Source organism: Trachymyrmex septentrionalis, unplaced genomic scaffold, assembly GCF_001594115.1.
Source record: "Trachymyrmex septentrionalis isolate Tsep2-gDNA-1 unplaced genomic scaffold, Tsep1.0 scaffold66, whole genome shotgun sequence".
Classification (NCBI taxonomy): Eukaryota; Metazoa; Arthropoda; class Insecta; order Hymenoptera; family Formicidae; genus Trachymyrmex; species Trachymyrmex septentrionalis.
Genome location: NW_017305843.1, coordinates 538,436 through 552,820, shown reverse-complemented (window position 1 = coordinate 552,820; position 14,385 = coordinate 538,436). Strand labels below are relative to the sequence as shown.

Sequence of the window (14,385 nt, the reverse complement as noted above, 5' to 3'; positions counted from 1 at the left end):
TATATATATAATATTTGTGTGCAAAGTGCTTATATAGTAGGCAATCAATCTGTAAGCAATAACATATTTTGGCAAATGTGATTTTGTCTCTAAAATTTTTCTTTACGCGCAAAAATGTTTGTAGACAATCGAGCTGTAGACAATAATTCATACAGGCAATACTACATGTAGGCAATAATACACGTAGGCGAATGTGACTCCTTTTCTAAAATTTTTACTTGTACGCAAAAATGCATGTTGGCAATCGAGCTGTAAGCAATAATTTTTGTGCACAAATGAACTGTCGGCAAAAGTGATGTAGACAAACAATGCTGTAGACAAAAAGAGCCATCTCTACATGCTGTGTGAATAGTGTGTCACAAATTTAAATTCATTGTACAGTGTTAATTCTGTGTTGGACAATGCCCGTCACTTTTGTCAACTAAAAAAACGAAATTTGAATATATCTGTGAATATCTATGAAAATGAATAAGTGTAAGATATAAGCAATCTGCGATAAATACGACGGAATTGTTGTCTGTGGATAACTGTTAAACATTCAGGTATTTATTGTGTTCATCGTAAAATAATGCGATGTGTAAATGGATGGATGTACGAAATATTCGTATATATTCTATTAGAGAATACAATAAATGGCACCCAACGGGACGCAAGAACTTGGTGAATATTTATAAACAAGTTTATAATGAGTCACGTAACTGTTCAGCAAAATTTCCTATTCATGTTTTTCATGTCGGTGTTCAAAATATAACTGCGATGTTAATAATGTACAAACGATGTAATATGAAAGATAATAAAATATTCTTCGAAGAATGTGCTCCTTTTGTCTAAACTTTTCTGTACGATTTAAAATTTCAGTTCGTCTTTCTAATCACGATTCTTTTATTAATTAAAATATAAAGTTAATTTTTGTTTAAAAAATATTGTGCTAAAAAATACGTGTTTTTTTTTTAAATCAAATATTGATTATAACGATTTCTGATCAAAATGAGAATAAGTTTAATCTCTCTAGAAAAATCAATTTGAATTTGAATTTTTGATACAACTATTTGCAAGATATTATTTTTAAAAAGAAAATGTTTTTTTATAACAGGAAGAAATTTTTATTGAATCAATATTTGAATGAATTACAAAATTAAATATATATATGTAATATAATAATTTAGCGCGAATAGTAAAGTACCTTTGGTATTTGAATAATTGAAAATAAACATTCATATATTAATTCAAGATCAGCTCACACGAGAGATCTAAACATTATTTAATTAATTTTGTATCGTACAACACCAATTATTGTCAAATACAGCATAAAAGAAATATTTACATAACATGTGTGCACTCAAAGCAAAGTGACCGCAACAATTGATTGATTTATGTTTACGAACGACGTCTCTCTCATTAGTGTTTTATTTTCGATCTGCACCGCATAAATCGCCGCGAAACCCTGAACTTGAATCCTTTACAAAAGCGACTTTGACTCTTTTTCTGACGGGGATATTATGAACAGGTGGTGGCGGAGCTCTACAGTCCCTTGATGCCTGGTCTTCCTCTTCTCGTTCGATCTTAAACCTTTTTTGGGCACAATTCGAGCCACTCAATCCTATTCCGTTTGTAACTGATGTGTTACCCGTCAAAGATGAAGAGGAGCCATTAGGTACTATACTAGTGTTCGATGAGATTTGCGGTGATTTCGGAAAACTCGAGGATCGTCCGCTCGATGGAGAACGTATAAGATTTCCATTGCTGTTGCTGTGAAAAACATAGAATTAGAAGTATTAGTAATTAAAACAATGCATAATACATTCAATAAAATACAAAATAACTTGTACGAATATTTAGGTCAATAAAATTTATGTACATTTTTCTTTTATATTCTTTTCTTAAGGAATTTTGAAAAAAGATTAGAAGAAAATTGTTTTCGGTAAAAATATATACCGCGCGCGCGCGGATGTTTAAAATTTAAATGTCAAAACTTCGGGAGCGTGTAGGGATCGATAAACTAAAAAAAAAGTTCTGTAGAAATATGCTCGTTTTGGAGAAAATTGCAAAAAAGTTGCTTTGATCTCGCACTGGCTTTGAAATATTATATTAGGTGTAGTAAAAAGTCATCGCGTTTTTTTAAAACACATCTATCAGTAAAAACCGCAATTACTTTCTTACCAACAATATAAATATATCTTGATAGAGTAAAGTTTCAGCTTTCAAAATCTCTTTTTTAAATTATACGATACGACAATTTTTAATGGAGTTATGAGCAATTAAAGTCAAAATAATTCTTTTATTTAATCCGCGATAACTCAGTAATCAAAAGTCGTAGGAATATTAAAAAAAAACGATTTTGTAGGGAAAGTATCAAGCTTTCACGATATGTAATCGAAAATTTTCTCAAATTCGTTTTGGACACGTTACAAATCCACAAAGTGAGAAGAAAATTTTTCGTCTTTTTCAGCTCGTAGTTTTTGGTATGTAAAAATTATCAAACTCATATAAACTTAAAAAATGTGATAAGCTTTTAAAAGTAGAGATTTCAAGCTTTAAAACCCTTTTTTTAAATTTGAATTTCATTCATTATTGACGAAGATATTGTATATACAACTTTCAGCTAAAAAATACGCGATGACTTTTTACTACACCTAATATTATTGTCTCTGAAATCGTGCACGAAAGCAATAATAATAATTGCGTTTTTAGATGAAAATTTTGTTTGTTTATTTACATTTCTGCCTTTCTCCTATAAATTCTTCAGTTACTCGTTATTGAGTGAATTACTTCTATCACAATATGCCGCATATATATTCTAACATTGTATATGCTAATATGATTTTCGTATATAACTTCTGTAAGAGATCAACAAATTTTTGAACAATAGCTACATTAAGCAAGTGAATAAATACAATGTGAATAAATAATAAGAAAGTATAAAAATGAAAACTACTGCTTTTGTCTTTTTTGCGATTTTCCCCAAAACAAAGCAAAAACGAGTATATCTTATGATATATCTCTATACAGAATACTTTTTCTTGATATATTGATCCCTTACATGCTCCCGAAGTTTTGACATTTAAATTTCAAGCACCCTATATATTCTTGAATTTGAAAAATTTTTAAATAGAAATTTTAAATTCTATTTATTTCAGAAATCATTAATTATTAAATAAAGAATCTTTATTTAATTAATAGTCAACTTTTAATTAAAGAAAATCTGAATAAGGATTTAAAGTAAAATTTATTTATCCGATCGCGCGTATTAATTATATTATAGAGGAACAAATATTCCAGTTCACACATAGACACCGACTACGGGGGGGGGGGGGGACAGACTACTTTTTCCCTTCTCAATAATTTTGATCTTTTAACAAATGTTTTTTAACAATTGCAAATAATTTCTGTGATCAAAATTGCGAGAAAGCATCAGCCACGTTATACATAACGTTGATGCGGCGAATTAAAAATAGCGATGCTGGCATGTCGTCTGTTATCCTAGCGTGCCTTCCAACACAAGACACACATGACATAGTAGATTATATGACAACATAGTCAATATAGTACAATATTATTACATTCTTATTGTTCTCCAATGTTAAATAGGAGTGAGATGATCATTGTGTTGTACTGAGTCGCTTGTTCGAGCATGTTCTGATTTCCATCAGGGTGCTCCTCGGATGTCATATCACCCTTGTTTAACGTTTGTTAAATAACAAGGGTGACATGACATGCGGGGAAGCACCCAGGTGGGAATTTGAACATACTAACGTCTCTGCACATACACGTATCAGAAAGAAACCTGAGAGAGAACATAAGAGCTTTTTTCCTCTAACCGCAAAATACCTTGTGCACTACAGCCCTTTGAAAAAGTGGATGTGAACTATAGAACATTATCCATTTTTTTACGCTCTTGATGAAAATAAATCGCTATAAAATTCTTAAAATCTCTATTAATTTGATAGATTTTTAATATACATATATAGTTATTTCAACGATTTATTTCAAGAGCACCGCAAAAAAAGTGGATATTGTTGTATCTCCTCCTCCTCCTCCCCAATATTTCTCGGTGCTCCACTCTTTAATATTTTTCGCAAATCGGCGCCTATGCCGATTCAGATTATAAATTTAAAATACATGAATGAACTATATACGTTATTTCATTAATGAAGAGAAAAGGCAATTTTAATCTGATAATTCAAAGAGCTTACGAATTCATAAGCTTTATGAATCGAGTGCCCATCAACTTTTCTAATTCACCTATTTCTTTGCAAGCACAAAATTAATTTGGTGAAATCCACCTGTGAAAAAAAGAGTTGCCTTGAGTAACGACGATGGAGGGTGTGGCGCAGCGTTTTCCGCCGGAAATAGTTGTATTGAGTCCGCTCGGGGCAATCATCAGCAAATTACTGCCATTCTTGTCACACGTGTGCGAGCTATGTCTTTGCGTAGAGTAATTAACACGAAAGACGTGAGAATTTTCGTTACTAAGCTTCTCCTGCTTCAGAAATGCTACATTTGGCTTCAAGTGATACGTGGAATTTTGGTTGTTCAAATGCGACTCGCATTTGATGCGTACATCGTGCTGCATCCCATTACGATCTTGACTTTTCTGCCATTCCAGAACATTACTTAGCAACCTTATGTACCTATGTAACAAAATTTATTATTTCTTCAATTTTGAACATCAGGTGTACAATAAATTTTTACTTCAATATTAATCTTGCTAATCATTTACAAATTTAGATTAAATACTGTATGTGATATATAGGTACAGTCCTGGAAATTCTATTAGGATAATAACAATTTGTTTAAAAAATGAAGAAAAGGAAAACAAAATGCAAGTTCTTATTATTTAAATATATAATAAAACTATATAAAGAAGGAAACGTAATAGATTTTTAACGATAAAAATTTTGAAATTAAAATTTTTATAAATAAGGATAAAAATTCTATTAGAATATAACATTATACCTAATACTATTTTGTAACTAATATAAATAGTCATTTCTGACATATTTTTATCTAATAAATTTGGACATGAATTCATTGTCCAAATTTAACTATCACGACACAATTTAGGAAAAAAATGGCATCAAACATGCCGAAAACAATGATGTCATGACATTGTAGCATCGGCATTGTAGTAATTTTTTTTCTAAAGAAGATATTAACTTTTAATTTTCCAAAAATCCATTTTGTGGAAAAAACAAAAAATCATATTAAAACAAAACAAAACGGATTTTAAAAGTTAATACATTAATACTTTTTTATGACATTGACCAAATTTAGAAAAAAATATTGTTGTAAAACGTTATGAACTTACTCTCTCAAAATCATAAGTTCTTTTTTTATTTCTTTGATGCCATTTTTTTTCTTGAAATTGTAGCGTAATAGTCAAATTTAAATAATGGATACGTGTTCTCACACGCACGCACGCACGCACAAAACAAATAAAAATAATCGAAAATAATTATACATTAATATATATATATACTGAAAAACAATGTTGGACAATATAATATACATATTGTAATAAAATTTCCATTTTTATGTATAAAAGTTTTAGTTTAAAAATGTTTAATGATAAAAATCTATTATTATATTTTTTTTTAGTGTATATTTCTGTTGTAATATTGGACTAAAACAATCTATAATATATTTAACTATCCTTCTATTAATTTTTTAAACAAATTGTTAATATTCTAAGAAGAATAGAATTTCCAGAATCTGCATGTTCTTAATAGAAATGCACTTATGTACGAATTTTGATATATTATTCTTAATTACTTTTAAGATAAAGAAATGCTTTTATAATCCCTTTTTTTAAAGAAATTCTTCAAGAAATATAAATAAAAATATAATATTTATTCCTTACGGTTAAAACATGTTTATACCTTATGGCCATTCTTAAAATCTCATTTTTCGACAGCTTCTTGTCAGGTGGATGAGTCGGCACTAATTTGCGAAGCTCAGCAAAGGCGCCACTCACGTTCTGCTGCCTCCATCGTTCACGGCTGTTAGTGAATAATTTTCTTACTCCTAAATTACCTACACGGGGCGTGGGCGATCCCAAATGACCACTACCAGAAGACGAGATGCCGTCTAGCTACGAGATTATTGTGGATTCCATTAAACTATCGCTTAATTTGTAAATTATTATTTGGATTCCGGATAAACTAGCAAAATTTAGGACACTATGACTACATTCCACTTTAATTTGGCGTTAATGTAACTCATGGAATCATTTTATTTAATTGTTTATTAAATGTTAAACAAGGATAAATTATACTCGCAAGTTTCGTGACTTGTGGGTGCCAAGTGGAAAACGCACCCTGTATAAAATTTATTATATTCAATTAACGATAATTGAAACATCTAACGAATTCGGTTGAATGTACTAGTGCATATTAAAGCCGTTATTATTAATATACAATGTATTGTATATTATATATTAATCTATGTATAAAAGAAAAATACAAATAACTCAAAATTATAAAATACAGATTTTACTTGACAGCACAATAAAATGTATTAAAGATTTCATGGTTTAATCCGTTTTTATATTTATGTTAAGCACATATGTATTTTTATGTTAATTTGAATACAACGATTTAATTTCATGTACACCAGCGCGCACTGAAAGCATCCAATCGAATTCGCTAATATAAATTAATAAATACAGGAAAACGGATATTAAATTTTACTCACGGAACCGGAACGGTCCCTCCGTCTTTTGCTTTGTTCTTCCTCTTCATCTGTGTCGTGGGAATAAAATTCATCGGAAAGCGTGGCTTCCTCTTCAGTGTCTCTTGATGTTCCGGGCGAATCGCCAGCTTCTTCCGCGAGCTCTCCTTCGCCAGACAGTAACGATCCAGCTGGAGAACCATTTTCGGCCTCCGTAGCTCCTATACCGCAGCCACTATACGTTAACATCGGCTGCAATGATTGATAAGTATGCTGAACAAATATAATGAACGTATGCGCAAGTAATTGTGCTATCATTTATCAACGCCATTCGTCGCGTTCTAATGCTCATAAATAAATATAAAAATCATTGTTTTATGTTTACAATTTTGAAGCTCATTGGAATTACGGATCTAAATCTATCTTACTAATCTATTAATTATTGATTTAATATCATGATTAGTTATAATCAAAATCTATAAGTAGAATCAATGAACATTTAGTAACAATAAAACAAGCCAATTAAGGATATGTTTTAAGCATTTATATATATGTATAATTGGCTATATAGTGTCAACAGGAAGTTGATACTACATTCTCTTCAACTGTCCCTGACATTCGACAGATATATATGCCACTCGATTTATCTTTATACATGATAGTCATGTATGCACTCGCGGTGGCTTTGTGCATATCAGTTTTATTTATATGAAAAAGGAAGTGTTTCCGTCTATACACACATGTATTCTTCTCTTAGTCATAATTTTATTCTTCAATCTGGTATTAGAAAACTGATCGTTGATTGTGAATTCTCTATCAGTCAACAAGTTTTATAAGTTTACATTAATCGTGTCTATTCAATGTTAATTATTTTTTACTGAGAAGATATTAATAAACTGCTACTAATAATTTTTTAAAAATTCGTTTAAAAACTGTCCGTGTATTAACATTATTCATTCTATCATGATAAATAACAAGGTAGATGCACATATGTATTACATTTGCTTTTTGCAATTTCAGGTCTGTTTAAAAGATTAAAACAATTGTAAATTTAACTAAAATAGCTTACACTTGAATCATAAGTTACAGAATTCTAAACCTAAAATACATCACGACATCGCAGGAAATTCATATTTTTGCGAACACAAAACTCGCACATATAGAAATCGCAAGATCCATTTGCCGAAAGGGTTGAAGAATATGTCTTAACACAACCACAAAGGCACATAAAGAGGTCAAGACTCACCATATTACACGCAAAAAAAGATTCAGCAGTATCACGAGACTAAAGTATCACGATAGAGATTGACTTAAGGAACAAATAACTTGAAGAACAATATAGTTCGCGCATAGTAGTTATAATGGAGAGAAACACCGACGTCGAAAGAGTCGATCTAACTAGTCGCGAGTCCAGGGTAACCCTCTGGGTAAATGAATTTCATGAGGGCGGAGCGCAGGCTTATGGGTGGAGCTCGTGTCAGGTCCGTCCCATCCAGCATCCCTGTATCGACGCGGATCACATCTTCACACATTCAACGAAAATGTGATCTGTTTCCATCTTATTGTGCATTGATCCTCGGTTTACATAATATTATTATTCGTAAGGTTTAGCGATACAGATGTACGACGTATGGCAACGTCACTTTCACTTTTCAAGCTTTGCTAAGTGTATGAAATCGGCTATGAAGAAATTAAAGCTTTTCGTATAAACTTATATCCGCGACTTTTCCAATTAAAACAAAATTTAACTAAGAATTACGAAATTTTTTAATTATAATTATAATTATTTTGTTGGCAATAGCAATCAAAAACCTATTTGTAGTTCGAAATTAGACCAATGAGAATAAAAGTAAGAGAAATCCTATTTTCAGTTAAAGCGAATCTTGGTGCTTAAATACATAAAAAATGAATTTTTGATATTTATTTTAAGTTGCAGGCTACTTTTACATTTATGGGTCGGTTAGCGATATAAAAAAAGTTACCCGCTGTATAATAGGACACGTGTAGGTTACCGAGGGTTACGCACGTGGCCTTTGTAAGCTGTTTATTTCAAGATTAAAGTCCGATATATTTAAAAGGATCTGACATTTTTAGAATTAAATAATATATATTTAAAAATGTCCCAGGAACCAATGTTTACTTACGCTCACTGAACAATTTATATTGTATAATAAAATGCAAACATATTAATACGTTATTAATGTACTCTTAGGTTTTTATTAATACTTCTAGATGTAGCTGAAAACTATTGAAGCTTCTACATTCACGTAATAGCAAATAAAGTATAATCTGTTATCGAATAGCACATAAAGTACAATTTGGTACTGAATAGCAAATAAAATATAGATCATAAAAATATTAAGTAGATATTCTAAGATTAAACGGTATAAACGTTATCGTCCATTGCGTAATCATCCATTGCTTAATTAAATTTGTACGGTTCAATTCAATGCAGGCACAAAGACGGTTGCAAGATTTTCTTTATTATCTTGTGCACAAGTGTGTATGTTTGCCTGCGTATATATTGCAAACATCTCCACCCTCTTCCTGCTTCGACTCATTGCCATGTGTTTAAAAGATGCTTTCCACAACACTAAAGAATAATACGTGTCAAGTTTTGCGGTCTATCTTATCGCTACCATTATCCAGTCATTATCGTTGCGAACACAACAACTTTACTCGCGATAAAAGAGATGAATAATTTTTTTATAAAAGCGATAAATACGATCTCTCGACAAGAATTACCGCATTGCACTCCAACTTCTTCTATTTTTAATATTTATTTTTAACATATTTTATTTTTAAAGGATTTAATAATTACGATTATTATCATTTTTATAAATAATAGAGGAAAACCTGCTATTATGAAATAGGCGCCTAATATGAGATAGCGGCGCTTCTGCTAAACTAATAAACGTTAACTATTGGTTCCACCATGAATTTATTGCTCTTGAATTAAAAACTATTTAGTAGAAAATTCATTATTAAATCATGCCTGTAGCCGTTGCAAAAAAAAAGAATTTTAGAATTTGGATGTCTTCAAGTTTCATTAAGATGAGCCTTAAAACCTTATTTATTATTTAATAAATAAATATTTGGCAATAAATTCTTCATGTAGTGATAGAGTAAGGTCGTATTAATAGAAAAATACGGGATATTGTTTAATTACAGAAGTTAGATTTGATGATCGTAAAAAACTAAGGCGTGGAAATCGTAGTATAAGATACCCAGGATATTTCTAATATAAAATAACACATGCTCCTATGTTATAAAAAAATGTTTAGTGAAAATCATTAAATCGCTAAAGTATAAATGTTATTGTACAATAATAAAAAAGACAACCGGAATGAACGTCGAGTGCCTATTTCTGCGATGCTTGATTCCAAATACCTGAAGACGAGTTCTGGGTACAATCTATCGCATGCTTATTTTTCGCGCACACTGGCTGTGTTTGTTTGTATTTTAGAAACATTAAATAAAGGTTTTTAATTACAATACTGATGTACTTTACGTTTTACTATCGATTTCTCGGGGCATCTCATATTAGGAGCACAACTTTGCGATTTGCTCATTTTTTTATATTTTTTTAATTTTCAAAAAAAAATAGAATTTGAATTAAATTTTATATAACGTTATCTTATAAAAGCTTATTAAATTCCCTTCAAAATGACCTATTATTTCTTTTAATTCTGCCTATGGACTTCTAGCATTCGCCCAAAATGATCTCGGTATCTCATAATAGGGACCTTTCCTCTACTTAATAGATATGCGTGTGTGTAACGGTAACTATTTATTAAGTAATTTACTATATTTATTTACGCATTAGATATAGATTTTCTACAAATTATTGTTGTATAAATTTATTAATTTTTGTTCCTTACATTATACATAAATATATCAGTCAAGGGAAAAGATGCATTTTTGTAACTTAAAATTGATAAAGTAGTAGTTATCTACCATTGATTTTGCAGATAGTCATCGCACATTGCGCTTACCCAAAACCAGACCAGCTCCCACGCAGATTGGCTCGTAATGGCGCTCGAATGAGCATCAAGAATGATATTATCTAATCAAGCTCCAACGATGACACCCCGACGCATCCTACTGGAAAATCTGTAGCACCCTCCCGAGGTGTCACAATAAAACAACCCATAGCTGGTGGCCACTTGACGATGGGGGGTAGCGCTGCTCTCTCACCCTTAATGTATACTAAGCAGGGCATCGTTTTTTATGCCCAACGAATCCGGCTAATCGAAAGTTGATTGTTTGGGAAAAATCTTCGTAAATGCATCACCCATTTCATTTTTCTGTGTGACTCTACGCAATCCCAGCGCAATATAACTATGCAACTTTTATCGCTTTTTTTAAATGCCAATTTTATATTAATGTGTCAATTTATATCAATTTTATATTAATAATTATTTATAATAATAATATATTAATAAGTATCGTTACACCTTTTCTACAAGAATATTTTGTTAACTATTGTATTATTTACTATATTACATGTATATTATATTATGTGTCTCAGACCTATACAGTCCCTTTTAATAAAAAAGAAGTAATTTTTTTATAAGAAATCTTAAACATTTCGACAAGTTCGAATCGAGTATGCTTTATCAAATGGTATAATATCTTCAATTTTCAATTTTGATTGGAAATGGGATATCCCCAGATACTGAGAATTTTTCATCACAATAAAGTTTATTTTTTTATTTACTTTCGAAATCAATTTATTTCAAGATCAATAGAAGTATGTTACTTTCAGAAAAAATGTTTAAGATAAAAGTTTCTTGTTTTATTTTGTAATTCGAATATGCAATAAAAAAATACATGTTATATTGTAAAAATTCAATATTCTGTCTGGATAATATATATCCGATTGGAACCAGAAGTTGACAATATCACTATTTGATAAACTCTATCCGTTTTATCTATCAAATTTTTTTGGGAAAAGATTTTCATAAAAATCATTTCTCTTTATTTTATTAAAACGCGTGCCTACGAATATGGTGTAGGATCCTATATACATCTGAAATTAGTTTACAGGCACATCAATATTATTTTTTTCTTATTGTAAAATAAAGTATTTTTGTAAAATTGCTTGTTCGATTAATCCAAGCCGCTATATTCTTTAATATTTTTTGTTATCTATTGTATATATTTACTTAAAATCAATTTAAATGTACTATTATAATTTCTATATAATAAAAAAAATAGTCGCCTAAAATACAATATTATTTCTTTTACATACGATAATATATACAAAGAAAATTTGAAAAATAACCATTCCAACGAAAGTCACATTACAGAAAATTCGACAAAGAGGCACCCCTAGGGTGCCCCATAGAATTTAATGGGGGTTATTTTGTAGCGGTTTCCCACAGACCTGGCATCTCGCGACCAATTTGCGCGTGTCAATGAATAAGAATAAGGTATTAATATTGCCATCGCGTCATGAGATCGACTCACGTGACTCCTATCGCGGTCTTTACGTTCTGATTTTCAGATAAAAGCAGAAAATCATTAATATCGACGGAGAGAGAAAGAAAGAGAGAGAATACAGACGGAAGATCTGTAATATAAATCTGTATTATAAATTTAGCGATATCGCAGAATCGTAATTATAAGTACGTTTGTTCATAGTACATCGACAATGCAATATATAAATATAAATATAAATATTCCGACAACTATAATTCTCTAGTATATTTATCTCCAAATCCAAACTCATCCGCGTGTAGCGAAACACGGCAGAATCCGTAAAAAAATTAAAAGCTGCGATTAATTACAGAACGACGTAGCGTAACTGTTAATTAAACGTGGAGGTAATCCTTTCACTTTACGGCACCTTAAAAATTAATCTTCCGTCGATTTGTCCATTTAATCCCCGAGATTAATATCTCACGCCGTTGCTGGCCCTCCAACAACTTGACCCTGCAATTCTACGTGAAAACGCGGGAGGGTGACTGCTGTGAGAGGGCTGCAGGGCGGGGCATCCCTTATCAGCGGCGAACACTCGCACAGCCTCCATCTCCTCGTTTCAATAGCGTTCTGCTCGAAATCTCAGCAACACTTTCACTTGTATATGAATGTCACCGTTAGATAGCCATCTTAGAATATTGTTGCAATAGTTAAATATTTAGTTGAATAAGAAATTCTATTTATTCTCTTTCAATAATCAAGCAAATATCACGACGCAGTGACGAAGATAGTATGAAATATCAAATTCAGAATTAACTATAATTAAATTAGAGCAAATTAGTTATAAAATAATTTTACATAAGACATTGCCTGTTCCTTTTTAAGTTCTGCTTCTCTAACATCTTATTATTTCATCACAACATTTCTACTACTTCACAAATTATTAAACTACAAAAATTATCACTTTTCTCTGAACACATTAATACAGATACACATTTTTGTTAGAATAATTCACGAATTGTTTTTATAATTTTTGTAATTATATAAATATTATAAATTACATGAAATTGTATTCTAAGCAAAACCTAAAAAGCCGTCGTTGAAATGTCAAAAAAAACGTTTCGTTTTTTTCATAAACTCTTTATAGACCTTTTTTCAATATCTTTCTGTGTATTTTTGAAATTCAAGGTTCTCGCCTGGTGAAATATTGTCATAGATTCGTGCCACAATTTTATAACGACTCAGTATCCTTATGTAACTTTTGTTTAGCGGAATGTGAGAGGACCATTGATTTCCGTTAACAGAATTAAATCATTTCTTGAATGGGTTAAACCGGTGTTCTATCGGGCACGTGTGGCTTATTGGGGTCTCGTCGGGATGTGCCGGTGGGAGAGAGGCGTGTCGCAGCGGAGTTTTGCGCAGCGTCCCATGAACGTCAGCGCGCTCGACTGGAGCATTCCCGTGCCATAGGATGGTCGAGAGGGACGCGAAGGGTGAAATCAATTTTCGTTATCGCCGTCAACCAGCCGCCCCACGCTAATCCCATTATTAGTGTTTGTTTTCCACGTGTGGCACTTGCGTCCGCTGACATATCGATCAATGAAACGCGCGTTATATGTAAGACATTTAGAATGAATATTAACTCTCTATGTTAAGAGTTACGCGATGATGTTACGATGTCACAAGTTACCTTTGTATCAATAAATTGTAATAAAGTTAAAATAAAAGAAAATTATTTTAGAGATAATTATACGACGTAAGAGGCGAAATATTATATAGTACACAATATTCATCACATTCTTGATAAAAGTAAGATATTTCAAAATTAATTATGTAAATATATTCATATAATCATAATGTGTATTTAATATCGGCGAGTGATAAATAGATTTTGGGATTATAATGCATTACCTATGTATGTATAATAATATATTATAACTATTTTTAATACCATATTTAATTATTTTTTAGCTTCTGAACACATCATAATTTCTTGATAAGATCTGAATAAATTTGATATTTAAATACAATCGTTTAATGAATCGTTTTATTTTCAACAATTAAGTTATTGTCCAATAATGTATTTCAATTTAATTGTATCGTCCAATAACCTTATTCCTTAACAGCTAACTTCAAGGTTGAAGTTTTACAGTATTAGATGTGATATCTCGCTCATCATATCACGATTTTGTATCATCCGAAGCACATTTACAAATAATTTAGAGTATTTGCAACAATTAGTAACAATTATGCAACGTGTAATCTCAGTATTTTATATATATATATATATAT

The 14,385-nt window shown here is 31.0% G+C and overlaps 1 protein-coding gene across 1 annotated transcript; it reads right to left on the bottom strand.

Moving 5' to 3' along the window:
* Positions 1 to 1,281: 1,281 nt before the first annotated feature.
* On the bottom strand, positions 1,282 to 8,002 carry LOC108753163. The gene is made up of 5 exons (XM_018494522.1): positions 7,916 to 8,002; positions 6,694 to 6,921; positions 5,880 to 6,091; positions 4,284 to 4,631; positions 1,282 to 1,749 (listed from the first exon to the last, which is right to left on the bottom strand). The coding sequence occupies exons 1-5, from the start codon at positions 7,916 to 7,918 to the stop codon at positions 1,407 to 1,409; spliced, it is 1,134 nt and encodes a 377-aa protein (XP_018350024.1). The 5' UTR covers positions 7,919 to 8,002; the 3' UTR covers positions 1,282 to 1,406.
* Positions 8,003 to 14,385: the final 6,383 nt, after the last annotated feature.

Excerpts from the sequence above, each read along its gene's own strand:
- LOC108753163 (XM_018494522.1), bottom strand. Across the intron at positions 4,632-5,879 it reads ATTTTAAGAATGGCCATAAG|GTACATAAGGTTGCTAAGTA; the intron begins GTATAAACATGT and ends TTTGTTACATAG. Across the intron at positions 1,750-4,283 it reads GGCAACTCTTTTTTTCACAG|CAACAGCAATGGAAATCTTA; the intron begins GTGGATTTCACC and ends TGTTTTTCACAG.